Below are 24,192 nucleotides of genomic sequence, written 5' to 3'. Positions count from 1 at the left end.
GTGATAGATGGTAAAATTTTATGATATTTGAAAATATTTTCAGCAGTTTTATCATTCAAAATAATTACTATTTTATATACGTGTGTAAGTGAGTCAATGACAACTTTAGAATTGATTTTTTTTTCTCTAAGAAAGGTGAGCTTAAATCATAAGTAATCGTATGCATTATGTCCTCATACCTTGTTTACTTCTTAATAAACGAAAACAATTAATCGTAATATAAAAGTGAACACATTAATATTATCGTAATATAAAACTGAGACATTAAAATATATTCTAATAAAACTAGTTAATAATATTTCATGAATTATGAATAATAAAAGAATTCATTACTACTTAAAAAAAATATTCTGCTTTAATTTAATTATTTTCCAATTGGACAAAAATAAAATAAAATAAAAATGGCGCGTAAAAATTACGCGCTAAAAATGTCTTTGTTCATTGCCATTGTCACCACCGTTGTAAGGTCCAATCCCTATTTTGTCAATTCAGAATCCAAAATCACTCTTACTCTCTCTGCTCCATTTCAACTCTCTTTCTCTCTGCATTCCGATCATCGACCGGCAAATACCTCGTTCCCGGCGCCGGAAACTCACCCTCTCACGGCGGTGGAGCAGAAGAAACCGGCGAAACCCACATCCCGCCGCCATGCCCGATAACCATCCTCGTCTCGATAACCTCCGCAGTACGGCCCAGCTTCTCCGAGAAGCTACGGCCTCCTTCACATCCAATCTATTTACCTTCCTTTTTCTCTCTCTCCTTATCCTCTCCTTCCGCGTCGTCGTCGAAAATGGCACCCAATATGTCACCTCCTTCATTGATCGCGACCCTTCTCTTAAGGCTCTTCTCTCTCGCCTTGACATTGCAGGGGAGCAACGCCTCCTACGGACTTCGGAGGACTCGTCCATGTCTGGCGCTGTTGCCCGTCGCCAGCGCCGCCAACGTCGTCGGCCTTTTCTGCATCTTACCCGCGTTGGAACCCTAGATGATGACATCTTCTCGGGAGACGGGGATGACGAGCGCGGCCTTTTTGGAACTAATCGGAATCACCCACCTAATGCCAGTTTCGTTTTTTTAACACAATTCGGTTCGATCTCTGGGTTTTCGGATCTGGTCGTCGATGATGGAATTAGGGTTTCGGAAGTTGTTCGGTCGGGAGTGGGATTTAAGGCTCGGAGTTCGTCTTTTTCTAATGATAAGGAAAGCACTGATGATCAGGAAGAAAAGGATAGAAGACTTGGAGGGGAAAATGTGCATCAGGATATGGATAGGCTTGTAGATTTGCAATTTTTCGTTAAAGGACTGGAACTTGGTCGTCGGGATGCTGCAGCTCTGTTTTTCTTTGTGAGTTTTCTGTCTGCTGCTTATATCTGGGTGATGCTTGGCTTTCTTGTCACATATTCATGGGCTTCAGGTATTGTATTCATCGCTGTCCTTAATGATCTAACGGAGAGGTTTGGTTCATTTGTTGGTATGGTATGGGATGGGTCAAGATTGGGGTTCAAGAGGCTTTCTGGGTTTATCTTGATGAGATGGGCTGTGAGAGATGCGCTAACCCAACTCCTTGGACTGTGGTATTTTGGTGAAATCGAAGATCAGTATTCATTTTTCAAGCTATTCGTGAGGTTGAAATTGATGCCATTTTCCATAATGTCTCCATGGATTCGTGGTTATGAAAAAGAAATCTCTGGGTTTCTGTTTGCGTGGTTTTTGCTTGATACTCTTGTCGCATTCATCTTTGCTGTGGATGCTTGGGTGGTCATTGTGGATGCAAGGCGGACTGGTAGAGAGATTTTGAAGGAAGGTTGTTATTTGATATTGACAATGTTAAACCAGGCTATCCAAATCAAGTGTTTGGAAGCCATCTGTTGTGGCTCTTTCATGAGATGGGCTCTTGCAAGAGTTTGTGGAAAACATGTTGCCATGTTTTTTCAGTCTGTGGGAGAGGTCTATTTCATGGTGGTTTGGCTTACCTTCTACTTTGCTGCTAGGTGTAGAGATGCCAAAGTGCAGGGACAGAGGTTTGGTCGTAGAGAGTTGGAAGGTCTGATCGAGGGGGTTAGATAATGGTGAATTGGCGACTTTATAGGGGCAAGTTGCTTAACGCAAAGGAAAGTTACTGGTAATTTTTCATTGCTTTGTGCATCCCTTTTTTGCATTTCCAGATATCCAGCCGTATTTGCTTCTGTAGTGTCACAAGCAATGTCCTCTGTATGTACCTTCTTTCTAGGCTGCATGCTACTTGTGTATATTTTACATCAGAATACTTGACAGGAATCAAATCCATCCCAGTGGGATGCCTTGCTGACATCTGTTTTTTGGTGCTAAAAAAATTTAGGACTTTCTCAAGAATCTGCTCTGTAGATAATACTATAGGTCTGTTTAGTATTTTCATTCCATTCAATATGCGAGGATTGAACTATATAGGCTTGAATATGGGAAAACACTGAAGGTTTTCTATTTGTCTGCTGGCATTCTTAGTATTGTCTAAACTTATCTCTTAAATATTATAACTGGTCATGATTATTTGTTTTGTGGCGTGGGGGATTGACTTTGAATAATTATTGGACTATCATTTTATCATTTGGGATGGGATCATTGAAGACTATTGGACGAGGACATCACCAAGTCAAGTCGGTCTATATTTGTTATGGATCTGTAACTTCAGGAATCAGAGATCAAGCTGATGCTGAGGTTTTATCATTTGATCCATGAGAACTAGTAATGATTTGAGGTGCTATTAAAGTAAAAATCAGAAGATGAGATCTTATCACAGCTCAAATTAGTTTGGGAGGATAGGAAGTGTTGTCCTTTTTATATTATCTGAAGTAGAAAATTTTAGCACCTTTAATTATGATGTCCAGAGTTCTTTTATCCAACGTTGGGCTTGACAGCCATGGTCTACTTGAAAGTAGAGAAACTAACCTAGGCTCTGCCATTATTATAAATTACCTTAGTGTTTTTTGAAGCTCAAGGGGCATTAAAATGCAATAGTAATAAATAGTCTTCTGGGCTAAATTGAGGCGAAAAAAAAACCCCCAGTTTTTTATTTTTTTTGGTGTGTATGTGTGTGTGTGTGTGAGGCATATTGTATAAATAAGGTACATTAGTATATATGTAGATGTATACATTATACATCCATAAATTAAACATCCATTGAAATTAATGATCGGGGTGAAATAGAAGAGAAAAAAAGATATGAGATGGGAATATGAAAAGAAAAACCTTAAACGCTAGAGTTTTTGGATTTAGGGTTGGTAACTTTTTTTAATCAACAAAGAGTCCGAAGGCAAAGTCCAGTGCCTTAGGACTTCAGGATTGTGCACGCTAAACCTGTACCTTCTCAAGCAACCGTAGCGCACGTAGGCATTCTTTTCAAACATTGGTTTATCTTACTCCATTTCCTCACAGTAGTTCAATTTAGTACAAACGGACCAACTACTCTCTAGTTTTATGTTTTAGCAAACTGAATTGACCAACAGATATAGTTCAAACTAACAAAACTGACTCGATTTATTTATTTTTCCAATTTGTGGTTTGCACTCTATATTCTAGTAGATTTTCTTTTGTTTGTTTGTTTTTTTGGAATGAAGGAAAATAGAAATAGGAAAATATGGGTAATCATAGACGGCGATGGAAATCTTAAATCTATTCAAGTTTACCTATTCGGGTTTGAATTTGTTCGATTCTCACCAACCAAGCCACATGTGGGAGTAGAAACTATGGCGAGGGGCACAAGAAATGCTTGGTTTTGCTCAACCAACCAGTTTGGTTTTCACATTTTTCTGATGCGTTGTGATGTATGATGATTATGCATGGTTCACAGTTCCCATTTTATTATGGTACATGCACTTTGGACAGGACAAAGATAGATAATTTTTTATATATCTTTTAAAATCAACATGTATGTTCTGTGGCTTGATTTGCTTGGAATCTTTCAAGTTCAACCACTTTTTAAGATGCCATTTCTCTTGAATCATTTGGGATTATTGTGGAAAGAACTATTTGTACAGTATTAGACATATCTCAAGTTCTATTTCTGCCATTTCCTCATTTTACTTCCTTCCATACTGTCTAGATAGAAGTTTTTAAAGTTTTTTTAATCACAGATAAACGAGGAATGAATATTCTAATTACAACGTTCCACTTTTTTGTGCCTAAAAGATATTGAATCTAGGTACTTGTACTCAGAATTTTTTAAATTGTTGTAGTATTTTCTTCATCAGTTTATCTTTTAACAATCTTATAATTTAAATATCAAACTTTTACATTCCTCCCATATGGGACCGACCATTTGGAGTCATAATGACAGGAAAGCGAACTAACCTAGGGGTATGATGAGTGCATTAGGCTTGAATCTACAAAAAAAAAAAAAAAAAGGTAGAACAAGCTCCCAAGTTTAGTAGAGAATGTGATCTTCCATTGCAAAGTAGGTTGAGCGTATTGAGGTTTACCTAATCCTAATGCCCAACTACCTAAGTGAGGAGCTCGGGATTGTCCTTCGGAGAGGCTCAGCTAGATGCTTGCTCAATCAAGTCTTGCTTCAAACAATCTTCCTTGGTGTTTCACCATTGGCTACATGCCTTACAGTGCAATAACATCATCTCAAAGGAAGTGGACTAATGGGTTGCGCCAGTTCGTTCGAAGAAAACGAATGTAAGAGAAAATCGAACTTTCTTACACTTTAGGGAAGGGTAGAGTAGATTGCATAGACCCAACAAGGCATGAACTTGTTCTGAAATTCAATGCCGTAGGAAAAAGCATACATGCTTTTTAGAGATGAGTTGATGAGGTATACTAGTTTAGCACAAAATGAGCTCATCTCAAGAGGGAAGAGACCATAGGAAAGAGCACATCCCAAGAGAATCTTAAATGCATATTTAAATCCTAAGGAAGAATAGGTGATAAGTTTGATATTGGATGAACCTGTTTGAAAGAAGAGTTCTGGATTTTGAGGGAGTGATGTATTAAGGGAGTGCAAACGTGCTCTCTAAAGAAGTTTTGACTTTCCATGATGACTAGAATTTGATCCAGTGAAGAAATTCTAGTAGAGTAGACATTCTCCTTAACAAAAGATAAATTATACATGCCTTGTAAGGCACGAGCTCATCTTGAAAGAGGATCAGAAAGAAGAATGACATGCACCCTAATAAAAAGGTGTTGAACTGCATAAGACCCAACAAGGTTTGAACCGATCCCAAAAAGGTGGATGTTAAGATAGAATAGACTTGCAACCTAAATAGGCACGAACTTGGACCTTAGGAAAGAGAATGCATGTTATTTTAAGAAAGAGGTGATGATATTGAAGAGTTGCACAGCCTCAACAACACACGAACTCATCTCGAGGAAGAAAGTAGTAGAAATGCTTTCCCTGAAAGATGTAATGAGCTACATAGTACATAAGCCTTGAAGTGCAACAATCAAAGAGGTGATAAGCTCACCTTCATAGGCCCGCATGCTTGTTAGCCCAAGCAGGAGAACCAAGGAGCTAGATGAGAAGAAACTTGCTTTCATTTGCAGTTCAGGTTTTGACCCCGTTTGGATCACATCGAGAGAAACCAAAACGGGAAAAAGAGAAATGACAGGAAATGAAATCCTAGTATTAGAACCTACAGTGAGCATTCTCAAGCTAATGATGAATAATTGAAGACAATCAACCTAGAAGACCTCCCAATGTGATTTGTGGGGAAGTGGAAAGTGGCTAATGTGGGAAACTTTGGAACAACCACGAGCCACAAATCAACAAATTTGATGGGGAATATACTTTTACTTTTTTTAAAAAATAGATAAGATAATACGGCTCAAATCGAGGAGGACGTGCACTTTTACTTGAAAGACATGATGAGCGCACTATTCCCAAGTCTGTAAAGGACATCCATAATAGTTTTCAAAAGACATGATGCCCACACTACTCTTGGTATGGTATTTGTAAGAAAACTTACAGTTATGGTGATACGCTCACATACTTAAAGCAAATAGTTATGCATGTTTGAGTCAACTTATTTGGATTGATCATGCTTTCATCATTCCAAACATATCTTAATTTAATGATTCTCTAGCATTCTTATTTAGTTTATATTTAGTTTCTGTTATGTTCAAATGAACGCAAAGCTTTTCAACTAGATTTTATTAACACATTTAATCACTTTTGACTATAATGACATTTATATCAAAGAGATTAAATATATTAGTAGAAACTAGAAAGTAAACTTGTGTTCCAGTCCTATTCAATATTTCTCTATTCTCGTTTCAACTTCCTTCTGAAGGTTGCATCGTTGTGAGATATAATGCAATTAAACTAGTTAAAATATCCAAGTGTTGGAGCTATTTTTTCTTTTGACTAATTGGGTGAAAGATTGCCCACCAACGACTTTCCGCTTGGTAAATACACAACCACCTTTTCTGGAGCAGGAACCTGAACGGAACAACGGGAGGAAACAAGCATTATTATTGAAAAAACGTAATCTTCGAGCTCTCAAAGTGAAACCAAAGATGTTAGAAGTTTATGATCAAAACCATCAACTTGCGTAAATAAAAATTGAAAATAAACATGAATTATTGAATCCAATGTTGTAGTGATATTTCATGGATAAACCAAATCCACAAAAATGAGTTGGTTTTAAGAGAAAAAATGTTTAACTTAACACGTTGAAAATTTTGTCAACTTTATTAAACTTTCGTGGACGAACATCACCATCCTCCAGACGTAATAATCTCTAATTCTCCAACGTTTTTATAAGACCTCTATTTAGTATTGGCAATTCCTCTTTAACAGATCATGAATTAGGTAGTATTAATGTTCCAAAAAGAGGAAAAGGAAAAGATAAAAGTATTTAACAAATATGAGATGTTCTACATTGGATTTTTTTTTTTTTTATAAGACCTCTATTTAGTATTGGCAATTTCTGAAACTATTTAGAAATCTACGATTATTTTGGAGTTTTTGAGGGCGAAGATTTTGTGTAAAATATTGTCTAGGGGTTCAATTCTTGACAAAATTAAAGAAGCACTCGACCTCTTCTTTAATTTTTGATAGGATATTTTACCCAAAATCTCCACCCTCTCGAAAACTCCAAAACAACCATAAATTTCTAAATAATTTCAAAACCACTAATATTTTACTAAATTGTTTTCCTAATCACAATATTTAAAATAAAATTTAAAAAATCCTTTTACATTACCCATAATGTCCTCGGGATTGTAATTCCTTCACCTGCCCCGTCTTCATTATCAATCCAAGGATCTTTCAACCCTTGGGAATGTAAATGACTATACTTTCACGTTTGGATAGTACTTTCATTAATTTTCACAAACCTTTTACCAATGTAAACTATTCCAAAAAAAATGTACCTTAAAAAACCATCCCAAGGATAGTATTAGTAATTTTTTTTTTTAATATCTGTGAGCATTTGAATCAGTTTTTGTGTACTTCGACTAATCTCACGAGACAATCCGTCTAACCCTACGGCATTTGAGTGTCAAGGTAGACAGCCACCATGGACTGACCCTTGACCTCTTAGCCATTTATTAAGACTGTCTCATTTTTACCACTAAGTCAATCCATGATGGTTATCCCAACAAGGATAGTATTAATAGAGTAGGAAGTTACCAATGCCCTGCTGGAGTAATGAAGAATTATTTTGTAATCCATTCATGTAACCTGCAAAAAATCTTAATAAACATAAATGATTTGATAATATGATTAATAACTCTCAGGAAAAGGGTCACATGGGAGCGACATGAAAGCTTTCACTATAATACCTAAGCAATAATCGCTGTTATCTTGGAGAATGCCCCAAATGTAAGAGGTTTTTACCAGGTATCATTTTCCATCTTTTTACCAAACAAAACTTGTTACCTAAGAACATCTTTGAGATATGACAAAATCAATACAAGGACCGTCAATCTCCCCTCTTTCCTTCTATGTGGTAGTCCTGGTAACATAGGCATGGATTGTTTCCTCGTTTAATCACCCGATGCCGATAAACCTCGGATCTTAACATCGTAGTATACTTCCTCAACTCTTCGTAGGTCATACTTCATGCCTGTTCCAATGGCATAATTCATATAAGAAGAAGACAAAATGAAGGTTAAACTACCATTTTTGGTCTCTATACTTGGTTCAATTTTAGACCTTACTTTCAATTGTACAATTTTAGTCCCTATACTCTTTCAACAAATCTTAAATTTAATCACACTCTCAAAAATAATTTTACTAAAACTAGTTAAGTAACAATAATAATTTCCATGAAAGAAAATACAATATGTGAATACGTTTTCAAAATATAAGATTAAAATGCTAACAGATAACAAATAGTTTTTTAAAAAATCAACAATTAACTAACATTGAGACTAGATTTAAGATTTATTAGAAGTCCAAAAGACTAAAATTAAACAAACTTCAAAGAATAGGGTCAACAATGATATTTTAACCTAAAATGAAAATAAAAATCACCGGATGAAGAAAATGATGCAGAAGATTTGGATGTAGGGCAAAACCCCTCGCTTTGACTGCAAAAGCTAGAGCAGCAAAGCGGCCATGGAAGCCCCCAAAGTGTTTATGTAAGCCCAACGCACAAACAGTGCGCCACAATTTGAAAAACCTCTCCCTGTGGAATACCACGCCACCCCTAACTCAAGAGGGAAGCGCTCGGCCTTGGGCTTCTTTTTATATGAGAAGATGAAATGCAAAAGGAGTATTCATAGATACATGCAAAAGGAATATTCATAGATATGAGAAGATGAAATGCAAAAGGAATATTCATAGATACATATGTGCATATAAATAGAGACTACCATCAAATTTTTTGCGGAGAAAGTCATTGCGAAGATTAAGCATACGGAAGGCTGCATGAAGATCGGTGAAAAACTTGAGCACCTTTCTTGGACAATCATAGTCTCCAACTGTCACTTGGTTGACAACATATCGTGGCTACAAACACAGTTGACACCAAATTTATTAAAAGTTAAAAATGCAAGACCTCATGCATGATACATACCATCTCAAATGGAATAACTCCTCAACTATCAATCATGAAACTTTTTTTAAATCCTCATATAATTATCTTTCTCCAAGTCACGGTATCAATAAAAGTTCCAAAAACTCTCACCAATTCATTGGACATGAAACATATTCCTGCAAAATAAACAAAGATATCCAAATCAGCAACCCAGCGTGGTCAACAAATCGTTGAAGAATGGAGGACAGAAATACAGGCTCGGAACTACAGAGTACAGTTGAATGTAACACAAACACAAATAATTCTACATAAACTACCAATTCCATTTGATACCAACATAAACTAGATGTAAGAAATATATGAAACTATTGAAACTCACCAATGAGATAGTCTTCAACATCCAAAGTGAAGTCAGATTCATTTACTGCAATTAGACCAAAAAAATAATCTGATGAGTTCATTTCAAGCTTGCCATTTCGGAGTAGATATCAAATTGGCATAGCATATTGATAAGATCATGGACAATTAAAGTTCTATTTCTATTAAATACACACATTCTGTAATCAATTCCATCTGCTATACATCGGTGAAAACATTGATATAAAGAAGAATGATTTTGAAAAGTATGAATTATACTGTTATTTAGAAGTAAATATTGAGATATATTATATAGTAAGATAAAAAGTAAAGTTCTCTTTCTATTAAATACACACATTCTGTAATCAATTCCATCTGCTCCACACCGGTGAAAACATTGATATAAAGAATGATTTTGAAAAGTATGAATTATACTCTTATTTAGAAGTAAATATTGAGATATATTATATAGTAAGATAAAAAGTACGGTTAAATTGCAATATTGAGGTGAAATATCAAAAAGAAGTCGTAATATATGCATAACACAGTTGTTCTTTTTTATGGGAAAATTCATAACACCAACGAAGAAAAAGAAAAGGGTGCTCATCTTCAGCAAGCTGCTTCAAGTTCACATTTCTGATACATGGACACAACATGGATATGGTGACACATCAATTATTTAAAAAGTAGGACATATATATGTTGGGGACACATTTTTCTTAGAATATCTGTGCCAAACTGATATATTAATATTTCTTTAGAGATAAATATGTAAATTTATCATAAAAAACAAAATATACTCCACTAAAACCATACAAAGTTGAGTGAACTAATGATATTTCATAACTTAAAAGATATAAGGATTTAGTCGTGTATGGCTTGAGGAAGAAAATATCATCCTAATATTTTAGAAGTGATCAATATACAAGGGGAAAAATTCTCCCATTTTTTAGCATTTTGTGAGGAAAAAATCTAAAATGATCTCACTCAATGGATAGCCAGCAACTGAATCAAACCTCAAATTTATTACACAATATTAATTTTAAATTTTCTAGATTTCTTTTAGACCAGAAGAAATGAAAACCTAAAGGCAATGCTATGAAATACTAATGTAGTAATTTGGTACGGAGCACAAGAAAGACTCTGCATCTTCTTTGCAACTAATCCAGTCGACCTCTAGAAGACCTGTAGGCTATATCTAAACTCTAATCAGTTTGAGAATAAACTACAATTCTGAACCATGGTGTTTAAGAGGATGTCGCATAGCACGGGAAAAATAATGAGAATAACACAAAATTGATGGTTATTTTACTTCAATGGTTTTAGCTAACATTGTTCTTGTCAAGTGAAAATTACCTGCAAACTCTCCCTATAACTGGTTATACTACACAATCTAGTTGAAGGGTTGAGCATGATGTAAAAGAGCTGACGACTGAGCAATCTAGCGGAGGAATGAGTAAATTCATCTATTCAGTTTCTGTTTTATAGATTCTACAGGTTGCAGTCAGGTCATAGAATATAATATGATCATAATGTTTGACAATTCAATCATGACAACCGCAGAAGAGAGACAAGCATCCTACAAAATCCATTAAACTCGAACATTTAAAGTCAAATGTGAACAGGAAAAAGAAATACAAGGAAAAAATACATACGCCCGAGTTTTTCCTCAGCTTCAGGATGCAAAAGAAGTTCTCCCGTCTCTAGCCAATGAATAAAAGCAAGCAGTGAAACAGCTGTCTGCGTCTCACTCCTCCAGTCTCCGTGATACCTAAATGAAAACGTAATGAAGGCACTAGCAACTAGCAAAAAACAAGATCCGCACAGCAATATGAATCGTGAAAGGACAACCCAAGAAAAATGTAGACCATAACTAGTCGTCTCACCTATAGTAAAGACCAGGGCTCTCACGAAGAATTTCAGCAAGTTGCTTGTAGAGCGACTTCAATAAACCAACCTGCGCTTTTGGCTTCTCAAGAACCTCTACACCAGAAAATTAGGGAAAGTAGAAAATTCAAATTTCAGTAACCTAACTATGATGCCTCCCAACTACCTTTGGTCTCATGAATCAACATGCCAAACACAGGGGAAACAGAATAATCCTCGAAATCAAGCATTTCAACAGCGCGTTCGAGTATATCATCATGCAAAGAAAAATTCGATACCAGGAGTGAGACGAGACTGATGAACCAGAAGCAAGCTGGCCTGCATTAGCCTTGTGGAAGACTCAATCTCCATAGCCACACTTCGAATGCGGTCGCGTAAGCTTCCAGAATCTTGAAGCTGAGCTCTGAAATGCTCGAACTGCTTCTCCACCGAAGAAGATGAGGCAGGGGCCTCGGCGTCAGTTCCGGCCATCGAGGAAAAGGAACAGAATGAAGAAGCACGGGGCGAACGGTAGGGTTCTTGTTGACGGCTGATCCGCAATGGAAGACGAGAAACAGCAATGGATTGAAGGGAATGTAAGCAAAGAATTAGGGGAAAAGCGTTAGGGTTTGGAGTGGGGTTTAAGGAGTGAGAGAAAATGAAGTAAGCATTTCGAAGCGCTGAGTTCATCGTTCGGCGGTGGTTACAACTCTCTGGCTATTTATTGGGTTGCTTCACTATTTTGTACATTACGAGGCTTCCACCATAGCGCGGCCATTTTTTTTTTTTTTTTTTTTTTTAACTCATACTTCGAATTTGATAGTAAATATCTATAATAGTTGACATATACTCATATTGACCACGTGATGGAATTTAAAACTTACTCGAAATGAATGAGTAATATGTATTAACAACTAAATAAAGATAAAGGTCTGATTTTTCATTTTTTTCTCTTTGTAGGACTTTTCAGAATATTTGTAAGTATAGAGTTTAGGATATTTACGTTTAGCATCTTTAGCAATTTGGAATCGACATAACTCGATTTTGTTTTATCTTGCATAAAATACATATTTATTCAATCCATTTGATGTGATAGTTTAGTGAGGAGATATAGATCGTCACAAATTCAATCATCTGCTTGTCTATCAAAAGATAGAAGCTCTAACCAATGAAATCCTTAAAAAGCAACCCTAAAACCTTCAATTTTGATGCTTCTTTTAATGTGAGTAGAGAGCTCATAATTTGAATTCCTCTAGTAAAACTATGATTTCACTGGAAATAACTCTAAAAGTTCACCAATTCAATGAAACACGTTAAGGTTTTCTACACTTCTAAATGATATCACTATACCTTATGAAACAAGGGATCTGCCATTTTCTTTGTGGAATTAGGCTTGTTGGTTCTACGAAAATTACTTGAAGGCCTAGATTGTCTCAACAACGAAGTTTAAGTCTTTATTAGTGACATTCAAAACCTGAAGACAAGGCATCATTCATGACTTCTCTCTCAGTCCAGGAAATAGTAATTTTATTGCTCATGATAAGGCTTGTGTCTAGTAATATGTTACCTCTTAGGGGGCCTTTAGGACAAAAACCATCATAAAACTATAATAATCACATCTACTACTGTTAAACTATTTTAAAATCATCAATTAACTACAGTCAACCCTATTTCAAAACCTCTATTTGCTACAGTTTTATTACTATGGTTTGTACTATTTTACATTCACCATTTTTTTTTTCTAAAGTGTTTACTATTTCCTTGTCAAACCAAAATAGTTTACACCTCAAACACATATTATAATAACTAAAACTAAAATAATCTACATCATGAACACAAACTATTATAACCTAATTATAATAACCAACTCCTTACCTCAAATGTTCTCTTAGATTTTTGTTTATGCCATTATTTTTCTTAAAAAATGGTGAATACATGTATCATTAGTCAATGGATTATAAATATAATGTGATGCTCATTCATAATAATTTAAATTATAATTTTTACATAATTTTGAGAATTATGTATAATAGATCATTGATTTGTTATAATTGTGTTAATAAATCAATAGACAAGTGAATAATAGGTTCATAAAATTTTAATATGATATCATGTAGGTCCTTAAAAAAAATAAAAAAGTAACAAATAGGTGACCACACACTCAATGTCCATAGGAAGTTGACTGTGCTTATGATAATAACAATTTACCATTCTACCCTTGGACACATCTGATCACTGAGGCTATTTTAGACTTTAACTGCTAATAAGACAAGTTGGATTTCTGCTTCGTATATTTCAATTTTCACCATATTAGATTAGATTGAATAGTTTATGGGAGTGACAGAATCAAATTTTTAACTTGAGGTTAATAGGACAAATCTTACATCGATTAAATTATATTCATTTCAATAGATTTGATATTTATTGTTATCTAGATTTTATTATTAAGGTATGTAAACTTATCATTAGATTTATATTAGTTTTTAATGGATTTTACTTACAGCATTTGAAACTTTCTTTTTTAAAATTATTGATCTAAAGTTTAAAATAATTAGAACATTCAAGTTGGGCTCGATGATTATCATGATTGTTCAATTTATGCAAGAAGTTAATCTTATATCATGGTTCACTTCTCTAACTCTTTTGAACTTATGCTGAAATGCATTTTGAGAGTTTTAGTATTTATGGATATTAAACTCATATAACTAAATGATTCCTATTTTTTAAATCACTAGTGTTTTCATATCACAAAGTTTTTTTTTTTTTAATCTCATGACCAGTAAGTATTTAAGCTATACTTTTTTAGAGTTAAAAATTGAAAAAAAAAAAATCTAATAGTCCTCCATTCATTTCTAGTCATCAAAGAAAGATTTAAGAAAAGTACTCGTTCACAAAATACAATAATATATTAATGGTGTGTCCAATGTTGAAAGGAACGCCCCGCATGTGCACTCATACACTATTTTATTTATACTTTAATCTAATGTACATGCAATCCTCATTCTTTCAATAAATATGAAATATGTAAAGTGGAGAAATCGAACATTTCACTTCAAAATTTTAATACAAATTTTATACTAGTTGAATTATACTAATTTTGACGAATGCTCAGAACAAAAGCTATAATTTTGAGCAAACTCTTTATTTATTTAGAAATGCGACCGACCTTTTAAGAAGTCATTTGCCATGCAACGTCATAGACATATTATTTTAAACAATCTTATCACAAGGGTTATTTATTTATTTATATATCCATAATAATTTATTTATTATTTAAAAGTAAATCTTATCGTCAAGCCTTGTACGTTAGTACATTAATTCATTTTCAGACATCTTAATCGGGCATTTCAAAATAGTCATTTTCTTCCCAAAACTTCCCTTTCCCTTTCCAACTTGTATATTTTCATATTTCTTTCAGCTGATTTAATTTTACACCATTCAATGCTAGATGTATTTTGTGTGTAATATAGATTTTGTGCATATATTTTATTTATTTATTTTTTATTTGAAAGTGTGAATTGAATAAATTTTTGATATGGTAATTAGTGTCTTATCTATTTAATTTCGTGATAACTTTAATACTTGCTATGAACAATCGTTTCGTATCATTCATTTATCTATATTGTTTATTTTAAAACAAAAATCTAACTTCATTAATCGACGAACCAATTAATGTTCATCTCTGAGTAAAACTAAGACTAAGGTAGTCCATGTGTTGAAGTTGCAATTTCAATCCGTAATAATTGTATAATTATTGATTCATCTTCGTACCAAAATTTAAAACTATTTTCCACATCATGAAATAAGTTCTTTGTCACATTAGAAAAAAGAAATAATTTGTATATATATACTGTCTCTTATACACATCTATATATATATATATATATATTTTAGTAATATGGATATTTAAACCACTTTTTTATCGATTATATCTACTTAACTATTTGAATTATATTTAGGTTAACTTTGACCTATCGACTTTTTAAGTCAACAATAATGTAAACAAAATATCATAATTGAAACTATAACCTAATAAATTTATTTTTCTAGAAAGTGTGATAATGGTAAATTATTTAAAAGTTATCCAATTTAAAATTGAGATGTATATTTAGTTATTATGTAAATATATACTTAATGCAAAATTATGGTTGCAAATTTTCTTTTTTATTTGTGTTTCATTTTCTATGTATATATATGAGGTTTATTTAAAATATGTACGAGACTATCTCAATTATATTTAGAACAAGTATTTAATATATACCCTATATTTAATTCTAGTCTCGTTTTTATTAGGATATATATTCCACATAATTTTTCATATTACATGTATATTTAATTATTTTGCAAATATATTTTCTATTATATAATAATAATACTACCACAATAAATTAGAGCATAAATTATTGTTTTAAATAAACTCATATATATTTGAAATTGGAAAAAAAAATGTAAAGAAGATGGAGAAGGTGCCATAGGTGGTGGGCGAGGGAGAGAAGAAAAAATAGGATAATTAAGAAGGAGTGAGAAAAATAAACAAATTTAGATAAAACCAATTTAATGCACATGGTTTCATATTTGTGTATTTTCGATTTTTTAAAATGGACAAAAACTAACAGGATGTGTATGCAATATTGCAACTTATTAGGTCATTCATGAAAAAAATGATGGATTCGAGACATTCTTGTAATTTAACCTATTTAATTAGGCTACTAAACTCTTAAAAAATCTATGAACTTTCAATTTTGATGTCTAACAAGTTCATGACATGTTGAAACTCTTTACAAATCAATCGATCTATTAGATATAAAATTATATTTTATATCTATTGAGACTCTAAATTTTTAATTTTGTATATAATAAGTTTGTAAAAATAAAAAAATGGAATAACTAATCTATTCGATATAAAATTAAAGTTCTTTTTAATTTTTTTTAATGTTTATGTCATGTAGGGTTGTGAATTTAAAAGAAAAATTAAGTAGATCAATAACTTGTTAAATACAAAATTAAAAAGTTCAAAACCTATTGAACACATAATTATAAATTTAAAAATTCCTTACATATAAAATTGAAAGTTGGAAATAACCAATAGAGTGAGGGACTAAATTTGTAATTAAAAAATATATATATAATGCAGCATCACAATGTGACGTCAGTTTTTATACTTTTGATGGGACCTTTAGACCTCACATTGAATTGAATTGAATTTGAAGGAAAAGGCATATTATTTTTTCCCCTAATTAATTTTTTTTTTTTTTCAATCAAATGTCGCAAAAGGTCGGCCGCTACCCCACAAATCGCAGCCGTTGATTTTCCACCTTCCATCCACAATCCAATCTCATCCGTTCGTCCCCGCTTCCGCTCTTTGACCGTCGCCGATCACCGCCGTCAATTCCGGCCTCTCGAATTAACAGCCGTGGGTTTTTGATTAGGACCCTTTCATTTTTCTTTAAACTAGAATTTCACCAATCGTATGTATTCTAGGAATTGCGGTCTGTTCGAAGCATTTTAGTGGGCAGCCACAGCCAGTTCTTTCGAACGACTCAACTCGCTCAGCATTTTAAACGGAGGGAACTGTAGTGTAATATGTATATAAATTTGGCAATTGGCATGAATTGTAACTGTTTATTTGATTTTTAATTTTTGCGCATTTTCGTTTTCAATGCGTTCATCGTCATCAGTGGTGTTGATTAACTTTCTGTAATTGTACATTGACCTGTGAACCTCTTTTTTTCCTGTACTACCCACCCATCTTATTCATTCCAGCTAAACAGAGCTTCGTTCGTGGTTTTTGATCGTACTGACTGTGAATTGAAGGTGAGTTGTTTGTGAAAATTACATGAACGGATTGTTAATTGAATTACGAGGAATGGGTTGCTTTGCGTCTGTTCTTAAGTATTAATTTCTTGAAATGGGTGGAAATTTTTGTTGTGTTTTTTCTTTTTGTAAAACCCAAATGAGAAGTTGTTTGTTTTGATTTGTTAACGCACTCAATATCGGAAAACTTGTATGTTTTTGCATCTAGATGGTTCCTTCTGGTTATGAATCGGATGTCATTCAGTGGGGTCTTCGTCTTTTTGATGGTGATTCAGTTCTTAATTCTGGTTATTACGGGGAGATGACAGCCGTAGATGACCATTATCCTGGAAATTATTACAGAGATCATTACAATTTAGAACCCACTTGCGTGGAGAATGATGAGATTATTGCAAGAACTCTGCAAGAAAATTTGTCACACTTATCAATTACAGACTCCTCTAGATGTCCAATTGAAAGAGATGAGCAATTGCGAGGATCCATATACACAACTGCTTGGCATAATCCATTTCCAAGGAATAATAGTTCAGGTATTCAATACCCCTTTCTATTTCAGTATTCATCTCAGACTTGTGTAGCCATTTTTTGTTAACTTTAGGACATTTAATTTCTTACTGCAGAGAGAGTTTCTGTTCAGGAAGATATTGAAACTATGGATCCTTCTAGTTCATGTTCTAGTCCTGGGGATGAGGACTTCTCCTATTTATATGCAGTTGATGGTGAAGAATTCTGGAGATTCAATCAAATGATCCCTGTTCCTGTAGGTTTGAATATATAAAGCACCGCTCGCACCCGTACCTATTTCTGCATAGTCATATTTACTTGTGTGTGTGAGTTTTTTTTCCTAAACGTGTTCTTGGAGAGTCTCGGAGATTTCCATTTGTTGTTTTTTTCCATTAGTTACCATGACTCTTGACTTTTGTAGAACCTCCTTATGTATTGTGTTATGGTCAAACTGAGGGCTGCAGATAATGGTTTGTTCTGAAGAAAGGCATAGGACGTTTCTTTTCTTACTTATTTATGCAATATCATATGAATTCTACATACGGTAAAAGGAGCTTTTATGTGTAATTTCTACAGCTTGTACTGCTTGTTGACGTAGTTCTTTTTGGACCATAAGTTGTGATTTAATTCTTTTTATTTGCCTGTTTTCTGAGGGTTCAATTTAGGGACTAACCCCTTCCGTGAATTGAGCAGCATGTTCCTAGAATTAATGGAGAAATTCCTTCAGTTGATGAAGCAGCTTCTGATCATGAAAGGCTGCTGAACAGGTATCTTCTAGAAAATTTGTACTTTGAAGAATTTGTTATTGAAAGTGAAACTGTACAATAAGAGGAACCTGCTAAGCCATAGCCTTCTATTCTCTCGTTACAAATAGATTTTTTCATGTCATAATGTAGCATTGCTAGAAAAAGGATGTTAGTATGATATCGTTGTGCTGAATATACAAGTTTCCTCTACGATTCTCTGTTAAATAGATTGATATCAGCCATTAAAACTGATGAGGAATTTTCCAATTCAGATTACAAGTGTATGACTTTGTTGAACGAAAGGTTCAAGGTGATGGCAATTGTCAGGTTTGTTGTTCTTAGCTTTTTCACTCTTCTTCCTTTCCTTCTTTTTATTTCTTGTTTTTCCCAACTGAATTTTGATTCATTTTAAAGTTATGGTTATGGGTTTGGTCATTTCCTTTTTGTATTCTTCCCCAGTTCCGTGCATTATCTGACCAATTATATGGAACACCTGACAATCATGAATTGGTGAGACAAAAAGTAGTAAATCAGGTTTGTCATCCTAGAAAAACGGAAATACGATCCTTAAAATGAATTTGTTTAGTTCTCTTTCATTTAATCACAACTCTAAATCTTCGACTTGTTCGTTTTCGTGCCAAAAGCTTATGTCACATCCAGAGATTTATGAGGGATATGTCCCAATGGCATATGATGATTACTTGGAGAAGATGTCCAGGTTCTAACAGCTTTATCTTTGATTCCTTTTTCTTTTCTACTTTACCCTCCTTCAAAATACCATGTTAACATTTTGCTTCTATGAAGCAGGAATGGTGAATGGGGGGATCATGTCACTTTACAAGCAGCCGTGGACTCGGTGAGGTCTACATACATAAAATTCATTGCCTTAATTTTCTTTCAAATGAAGTTCATAGCAGTTTGTTATGCTATGATATATTCTAGATCAATTCCTTTTGTTATCTGTCTCCTATTGGGGATTGGATGGCGACAATAATATCTTATCATCCTTCATTAAATGAAATCGATCCTACCATTAAATGAAATCGATCCTACCTCTCTTGTATCTGTTGCTTCAAGGCCAAAATTTGACATACTGAGCTTACAATCAATGAAGTTTGTTACATGTGAATTTCGTCCTCGTCTTATCATCATAATCATCTTCTGATGCAGTATTGCGTGCAAATATTCCTTATTACTTCTTTCAAGGATACCTGCTGCATAGAGATTCTTCCAAATTCTGAGAAGACAAAAGGAGGTAAAGAATACATATTTGTAGATGACTGGTGATCTTATTATTAGCTTGATTTTTAACTCTTCTCATCCCCCTTATGTCTTCTTTTTCTTTCATTATAATGCTATTTTTCTGCTGCAATTGAAGTTCTCATTGTTTCCTCTTCAGTGGTTTGTTTGAACACGGTGAGCCGCATAATCGTATTTTATTCCTTGGTTTTATTTGTCATTTTTCATTGTTTTCAAGTTTATTTGCATGGAATAATTGGCTCAGGTCCTGCCTTTATTTTTCCTCCCCGTCGATTTGATGGTTTTTGTGACTGGCTATACTATGCATTTGCAGTGATTTTCTTGAGTTTTTGGGCAGAGGTGCATTACAACTCGATTCATCCTCAGGGAGGTAAATAGTGTTCTCTACTCTGTATTGTGTTTCCGTTGCTTGAAATGGGGGTCTGATAAATAGCCAAGAGATAAACCTACAAAATGGGAGGACAAAGAGGAAAAGAAAAGAGACTCATCTGCTTTAACCAAAACTAAGTTTTAGGTGACCTTGACCCTTCTAGGTTATTCTTCATTGGAGGATGCCTAATGTATGTTTGGTTAAATAGAAAGAAAGAAAGAAAGAAAGAAAGAAAGAAAGAAAGAAAGAAAGAAAGAAAGAAAGTGACATTCTATTAGAAGTTACTTTCATTTGTTTTTCAAACGTGCCAACAAGACTTCAATCAGACTGATTTAGGGCGTCAATGATTGATGCTTTCAAAACTTTTTGGGGATGTTCGATATAGCATACCTATATATATGTTTATTGAAACTTAGAACAGGAAAAGAAAACCATGGAAATTTTCAAAAATTGGACCGAAAGATTCATTACTTAATTGGGTGTTTGAGCTTCGACTTTGGTCCAGCTTGATCCACATGCCTAACATTCATGTTGTTTTGATATACATTCAGGTGTGCCGTCAACTGGCGATTCCCCACCCAGTGAGTTGAGAAAGAAGAAAAGATGGTGGAAGTTTGGAAATAAGCATTGAAAAGCCCCCAGCTGCCTCAGACTCCTAACTCTTTTACTCCTGCTATTGCTTGACATCTCCTTTTCAAGTGCAATCCTTTGTTAGGATTCATATTCACCAATATTGGCTAATATTCACATGCCTTGAATTCTTTTATGACAAAGACAAAGCACATGGACTTTTCCAAAATTTTCCCCCCTGTTGTTGTTGTTGTTCCCCCAGAATGCTTCAGGGATGTCTGCATGTGGTTATTTTCGTAGTTGTATACAGTCTGGCCTAATTGGTTGGGATCTTGAGGGAGAGACAGATTGTAATAATTCTTTTGACAGAAATGCAAAGGTATTTCTCTGAAAGTATCAAGTTTTCTTCTTGACCTCAGATATTGAAACAAATGGATTGGTCTGTCATCACTGGAATTCGTTTACCATAATTACATTGTTACAGGCTACAGCAGAATAATACATCATTCGTATGGCATTTCCTTATCTGACGATATTAAACGAATCGACCATCACTTTTCATTCATCATTGTACTAAAAATGGACAAAATGATCTTGCCTTGTTTACCAGTCGAGTTAATATGGTTAAACAACTATTTTCATCTTAGAAGCAGGGTGGTTTATTTCCCTCACCTCTACATACGATGAAACGGGGAAACTACCCCCCACCTTGGTTTTCTGTAGCATGCTTATGGTGGCGTCTTTGAATGCATTGGGATTGTCTTAATACAGTTGAATAGCGCACAAAAGCTAGTCTTCACAAGTGAATTCGCCGTATTGGATCTTTAAATTTCCTATGTGTGATACTTAAGTTTTTTATCCTCTCTTAAACTAGAATGAAATAACTTCAACTTTTCGTCGGCAATTCTTAGTTCAAGGATCTTCACATAGAAAATTGTAGCTCATTACACGCAATCTGGTCAAGTTTCTATCTGGTCGATGATATCTTCCAAATCTGAAACTAAGATCTTGCTCCATGAAGGCTCCCTGTCAAGGAAGAGTATATTCTATCATCAGGTTCAATGCCTGCTGCTTTCATTTCATCGTATAATTTGAAGGCTTCATCAGCTCTGCCATCCTTGGATAACCCAGAGATCATTGCCGTGTAAGTTATCACATTTCTATTCAGCCCTTGTCGTGACATTTCATTGAACAGTTCAAGCGCTCTATCCACATTCCCACGTACACATTCCCCATTTATAAGTGATGTATATGTGAATGTGTCTGGCATTAACCCCCTTTCTTGCATCTCATCTATCAGCTTGTATGCCTCCTCCATCTTTCCCTTCATGCCATATCCTTCAATGAAAGTATTGTACGTAACAACATTAGGTTCCTCGCCCTTCTGCTCCATTTCCTTCAACAGCCTTTTTGCTTCTGCAAAATTTCCTTCTTTGCAGTAAATATCAATCAAAGTACTGAAGCTCACTGCATTTGGAGCCACTCCCCTTTCTTCCATTGTGAGCAATAATCTCCTTGCTTCATCTTGCCGATTCAATCTACAAAATCCACTGGCAATTATGTTATAAGTAAACACATCATTTTCAAACCCTTTTTGCTGCATGATATCCTGCAGTCTTAGAGCTTCGTCAATCATCCCTTTTTTGCAGTACCCATCTATCAATGTATTGAATATCACATGATTTATATCAATCCCTTTGCTTTGCATGTCATTTACCAGCATCTCAGCTGCCTCCATCTTCCCTGCCTTGCAGACACCATTTATAAGGGCACCATAAGTGTAAGCATTTGGAACAACCCCTCTCTCAGTCATATCATCAAACAGAGCAAAGGCCCTCTTCATGTTCGCAGAATTACAATTCCAATTTATAATGGAGGTGTAAACATACACATCAGGCTCTACGCCTTTCTTAAGCATTTTATTAAACAGCTCCTCTGCTTCCTCAATTTTCAAATTTCTTGAATACCATTCAATCAAAATTGTATATGTTGATGCATTATAATCCACACCATCCTTCTCCATCAAACTAAGAATCTCATTTACACAGCCCATATCATTCCTTTCAATATAAGCATTCAAAAGAGTATTATATGTGAAAATATTGGGCTTAAATCCTTTACAAGCAAGTTCATCCATCAAAGCTTTAGCCCTTACAACCTCCCTTTTCTTACACAACCCATCAACCACAACTGTCAACGAATAAACACTAATTTCCACACCAGAATCGACCATTTGGGTCAAGAATTCTAGAGATAATTCCACATTACCAGACCTCTTTAAAGCAAGTAAAAACACAAAGCAGGATCTCTCCTCAATCTCTAACCCGCTCTTTCTCGCATAATCAAAAACCTCCAAAGCCGAATCAAACATTCGGTTATCCACGTATACTCTAAACAACATATCACAAAATTTATCAACAAATTTCGGCTCATTAAACTCATCTCCAATCGAAGAAACAATCCGCTCAACAGTGCTCCGAAGATTTCCATCATTGACCATGAAGTTCAACACATTTTTCATTACCGCGAACTTCCGAGCTCGATACAACCTACAAATAAGGATTAAATGTGCCCGAAGATCGGGTTTCTGAGACGGGTTTTGTCGGAGAAAGTTGAAAAAACTCAAACAGGACTGAGTAGGAATATTTGGATCAGACAAAACCAGTTGGGTTACTCGAGAATCAAGATTTGAAAGCAGAGATGGGGTCGTTTTGAAGGGTTTAAGGCCAGATTTCAGAATTAGCTTCGCAATGTTCGTGGCAATCGCCTGATTCGACATGGGATGGGAGACGGGTTTCAATTGGTTTTGGGTTTTTTCTATTGAAGATCTTTTGAAAATGAAATCTAGGGCAAAAATTTGAAGTGAAGCTACCAGACACTCTCTATTGTTCACAAACCGAGTAAATCGAGTTGAAGACCCAAATTTTGGCGGGTACCTTGAAGATTTCACCAAATAAGCTAAAAACCTGACTAACCTATTTCTAAAAACTTATCTATGTCTAACATTTTTGTTTGTAAAATATCAAATATATTCCCAAGTTTTTACTACTGGTTGGTCATTTCTACATATTTTTTACCATCGTTTTTATGGTCTGAAAGAATTTTACTCGTTTTCTTCAATGCATGTTGATTTTTCTGTTCAGTCGTAACAAAATGGTTAATTCGCTGAGTTTAACGAAATTGATCGCCAACATAGGTTAAACGATCGCCCAACCTAGGTTAAACCATCTTCCAACTAAGGTCAAACGATTGCCCAACTTAGGTTATAGGATTGTCTAACTTAGGCCAAACGATCGCCCAACTTAGGTTAAATGATCGTCCAACAACGGCTTAAACAATCGGCCAACTTAGTTACAGATTGCCCAACAAAGGCTTAAACGATCACTCAGCTTAGGTTGAACGATCGTTTAGGATTTGTTACAGTTTACTAAGATGAACGTCCTTGCTGAGAAATATTTCCCTGCTACCGTCTCTTATACCGTCCACAAAATGAATGACTTGATTAAAAAGAAATTTACCACAAAGCAGATGGTGATGTTTAGGAAAACGTGCTTTGATCCATTGTTGGATGTGGACCTTGTGTTTAATGGGCACCTACTCCACCATTTTTTGTTAAGGGAGGTTAATGATAAGAACCCAGATGTTATAAGCTTTAACATACTGGGAAAGAAAATAACATTCACTTAAGATGATTTTAATCTGATAACTGGGTTGTGGCTGACCGAGGAAACAATTGAAAGAGATA

General features: G+C 34.6%; 4 protein-coding genes across 13 annotated transcripts; 2 read left to right on the top strand and 2 right to left on the bottom strand.

Moving 5' to 3' along the window:
• The first annotated feature begins 458 nt into the window (after positions 1 to 458).
• On the top strand, positions 459 to 2,462 carry LOC120090409. Its single transcript, XM_039048045.1, has one exon. The coding sequence runs from the start codon at positions 649 to 651 to the stop codon at positions 2,065 to 2,067; it is 1,419 nt and encodes a 472-aa protein (XP_038903973.1). The 5' UTR covers positions 459 to 648; the 3' UTR covers positions 2,068 to 2,462.
• A 3,701-nt stretch (positions 2,463 to 6,163) lies between these two features.
• Positions 6,164 to 11,918, bottom strand: LOC120090410 (translin). 3 transcript variants are annotated; one of them, XR_005485537.1, is made up of 9 exons: positions 11,483 to 11,918; positions 11,204 to 11,300; positions 10,973 to 11,088; positions 9,340 to 9,384; positions 9,111 to 9,136; positions 8,797 to 8,932; positions 7,762 to 8,045; positions 7,610 to 7,671; positions 6,164 to 6,415 (listed from the first exon to the last, which is right to left on the bottom strand). XR_005485537.1 is itself a non-coding variant. In XM_039048046.1 (7 exons), the coding sequence occupies exons 1-7, from the start codon at positions 11,871 to 11,873 to the stop codon at positions 7,966 to 7,968; spliced, it is 891 nt and encodes a 296-aa protein (XP_038903974.1). In that variant the 5' UTR covers positions 11,874 to 11,918; the 3' UTR covers positions 7,733 to 7,965. The 3 variants fall into 3 exon arrangements, 1 of the variants encoding a protein (XP_038903974.1); XR_005485536.1 differs by having other exon boundaries at positions 7,610 to 7,660; XM_039048046.1 differs by lacking the exons at positions 6,164 to 6,415; positions 7,610 to 7,671 and having other exon boundaries at positions 7,733 to 8,045.
• A 4,530-nt stretch (positions 11,919 to 16,448) lies between these two features.
• LOC120090493 (OVARIAN TUMOR DOMAIN-containing deubiquitinating enzyme 10-like) lies at positions 16,449 to 20,840 on the top strand. Of its 8 annotated transcripts, none has more exons than XM_039048200.1 (12): positions 16,451 to 16,761; positions 16,947 to 16,997; positions 17,206 to 17,527; positions 17,618 to 17,757; positions 18,195 to 18,268; positions 18,520 to 18,574; positions 18,707 to 18,781; positions 18,892 to 18,965; positions 19,055 to 19,103; positions 19,418 to 19,502; positions 19,626 to 19,877; positions 20,429 to 20,840. In XM_039048200.1, the coding sequence occupies exons 3-12, from the start codon at positions 17,206 to 17,208 to the stop codon at positions 20,506 to 20,508; spliced, it is 1,206 nt and encodes a 401-aa protein (XP_038904128.1). In that variant the 5' UTR covers positions 16,451 to 16,761; positions 16,947 to 16,997; the 3' UTR covers positions 20,509 to 20,840. The 8 variants fall into 8 exon arrangements, 6 of the variants coding, with proteins under 6 accessions (XP_038904132.1, XP_038904128.1, XP_038904127.1 ...); XM_039048199.1 differs by having other exon boundaries at positions 16,451 to 16,768; XR_005485558.1 differs by having other exon boundaries at positions 16,453 to 16,997; positions 19,626 to 19,663; positions 19,821 to 19,877; positions 20,429 to 20,489.
• Positions 20,841 to 20,981: 141 nt separating this feature from the next.
• Positions 20,982 to 23,372, bottom strand: LOC120090491 (pentatricopeptide repeat-containing protein At2g32630). The gene has a single exon (XM_039048197.1). It carries the CDS (start codon positions 23,224 to 23,226, stop codon positions 21,448 to 21,450), a length of 1,779 nt encoding a protein of 592 aa, XP_038904125.1. The 5' UTR covers positions 23,227 to 23,372; the 3' UTR covers positions 20,982 to 21,447.
• Positions 23,373 to 24,192: the final 820 nt, after the last annotated feature.

This window comes from Benincasa hispida, chromosome 11, assembly GCF_009727055.1.
Source record: "Benincasa hispida cultivar B227 chromosome 11, ASM972705v1, whole genome shotgun sequence".
NCBI lineage: Eukaryota > Viridiplantae > Streptophyta > Magnoliopsida > Cucurbitales > Cucurbitaceae > Benincasa > Benincasa hispida.
Note: the sequence above shows the minus strand (reverse complement) of the source record. Positions and strands in the feature narration are given on the sequence as shown.

Coding starts and splice junctions, on each gene's coding strand:
- LOC120090409 (XM_039048045.1), top strand. CDS start 649: ATGCCCGATAACCATCCTCGTCTCGATAACCTCCGCAGTACGGCCCAG.
- LOC120090410 (XM_039048046.1), bottom strand. CDS start 11,873: ATGAACTCAGCGCTTCGAAATGCTTACTTCATTTTCTCTCACTCCTTA. Junction 11,089..11,203: donor AGCCCTGGTCTTTACTATAG/GTGAGACGACTA, acceptor GTTTTCATTTAG/GTATCACGGAGACTGGAGGA. Junction 9,385..10,972: donor AGCTGAGGAAAAACTCGGGC/GTATGTATTTTT, acceptor GTCTAATTGCAG/TAAATGAATCTGACTTCACT.
- LOC120090493 (XM_039048200.1), top strand. CDS start 17,206: ATGGTTCCTTCTGGTTATGAATCGGATGTCATTCAGTGGGGTCTTCGT. Junction 17,528..17,617: donor TCCAAGGAATAATAGTTCAG/GTATTCAATACC, acceptor TTCTTACTGCAG/AGAGAGTTTCTGTTCAGGAA. Junction 18,782..18,891: donor GACAAAAAGTAGTAAATCAG/GTTTGTCATCCT, acceptor TCGTGCCAAAAG/CTTATGTCACATCCAGAGAT.
- LOC120090491 (XM_039048197.1), bottom strand. CDS start 23,226: ATGTCGAATCAGGCGATTGCCACGAACATTGCGAAGCTAATTCTGAAA.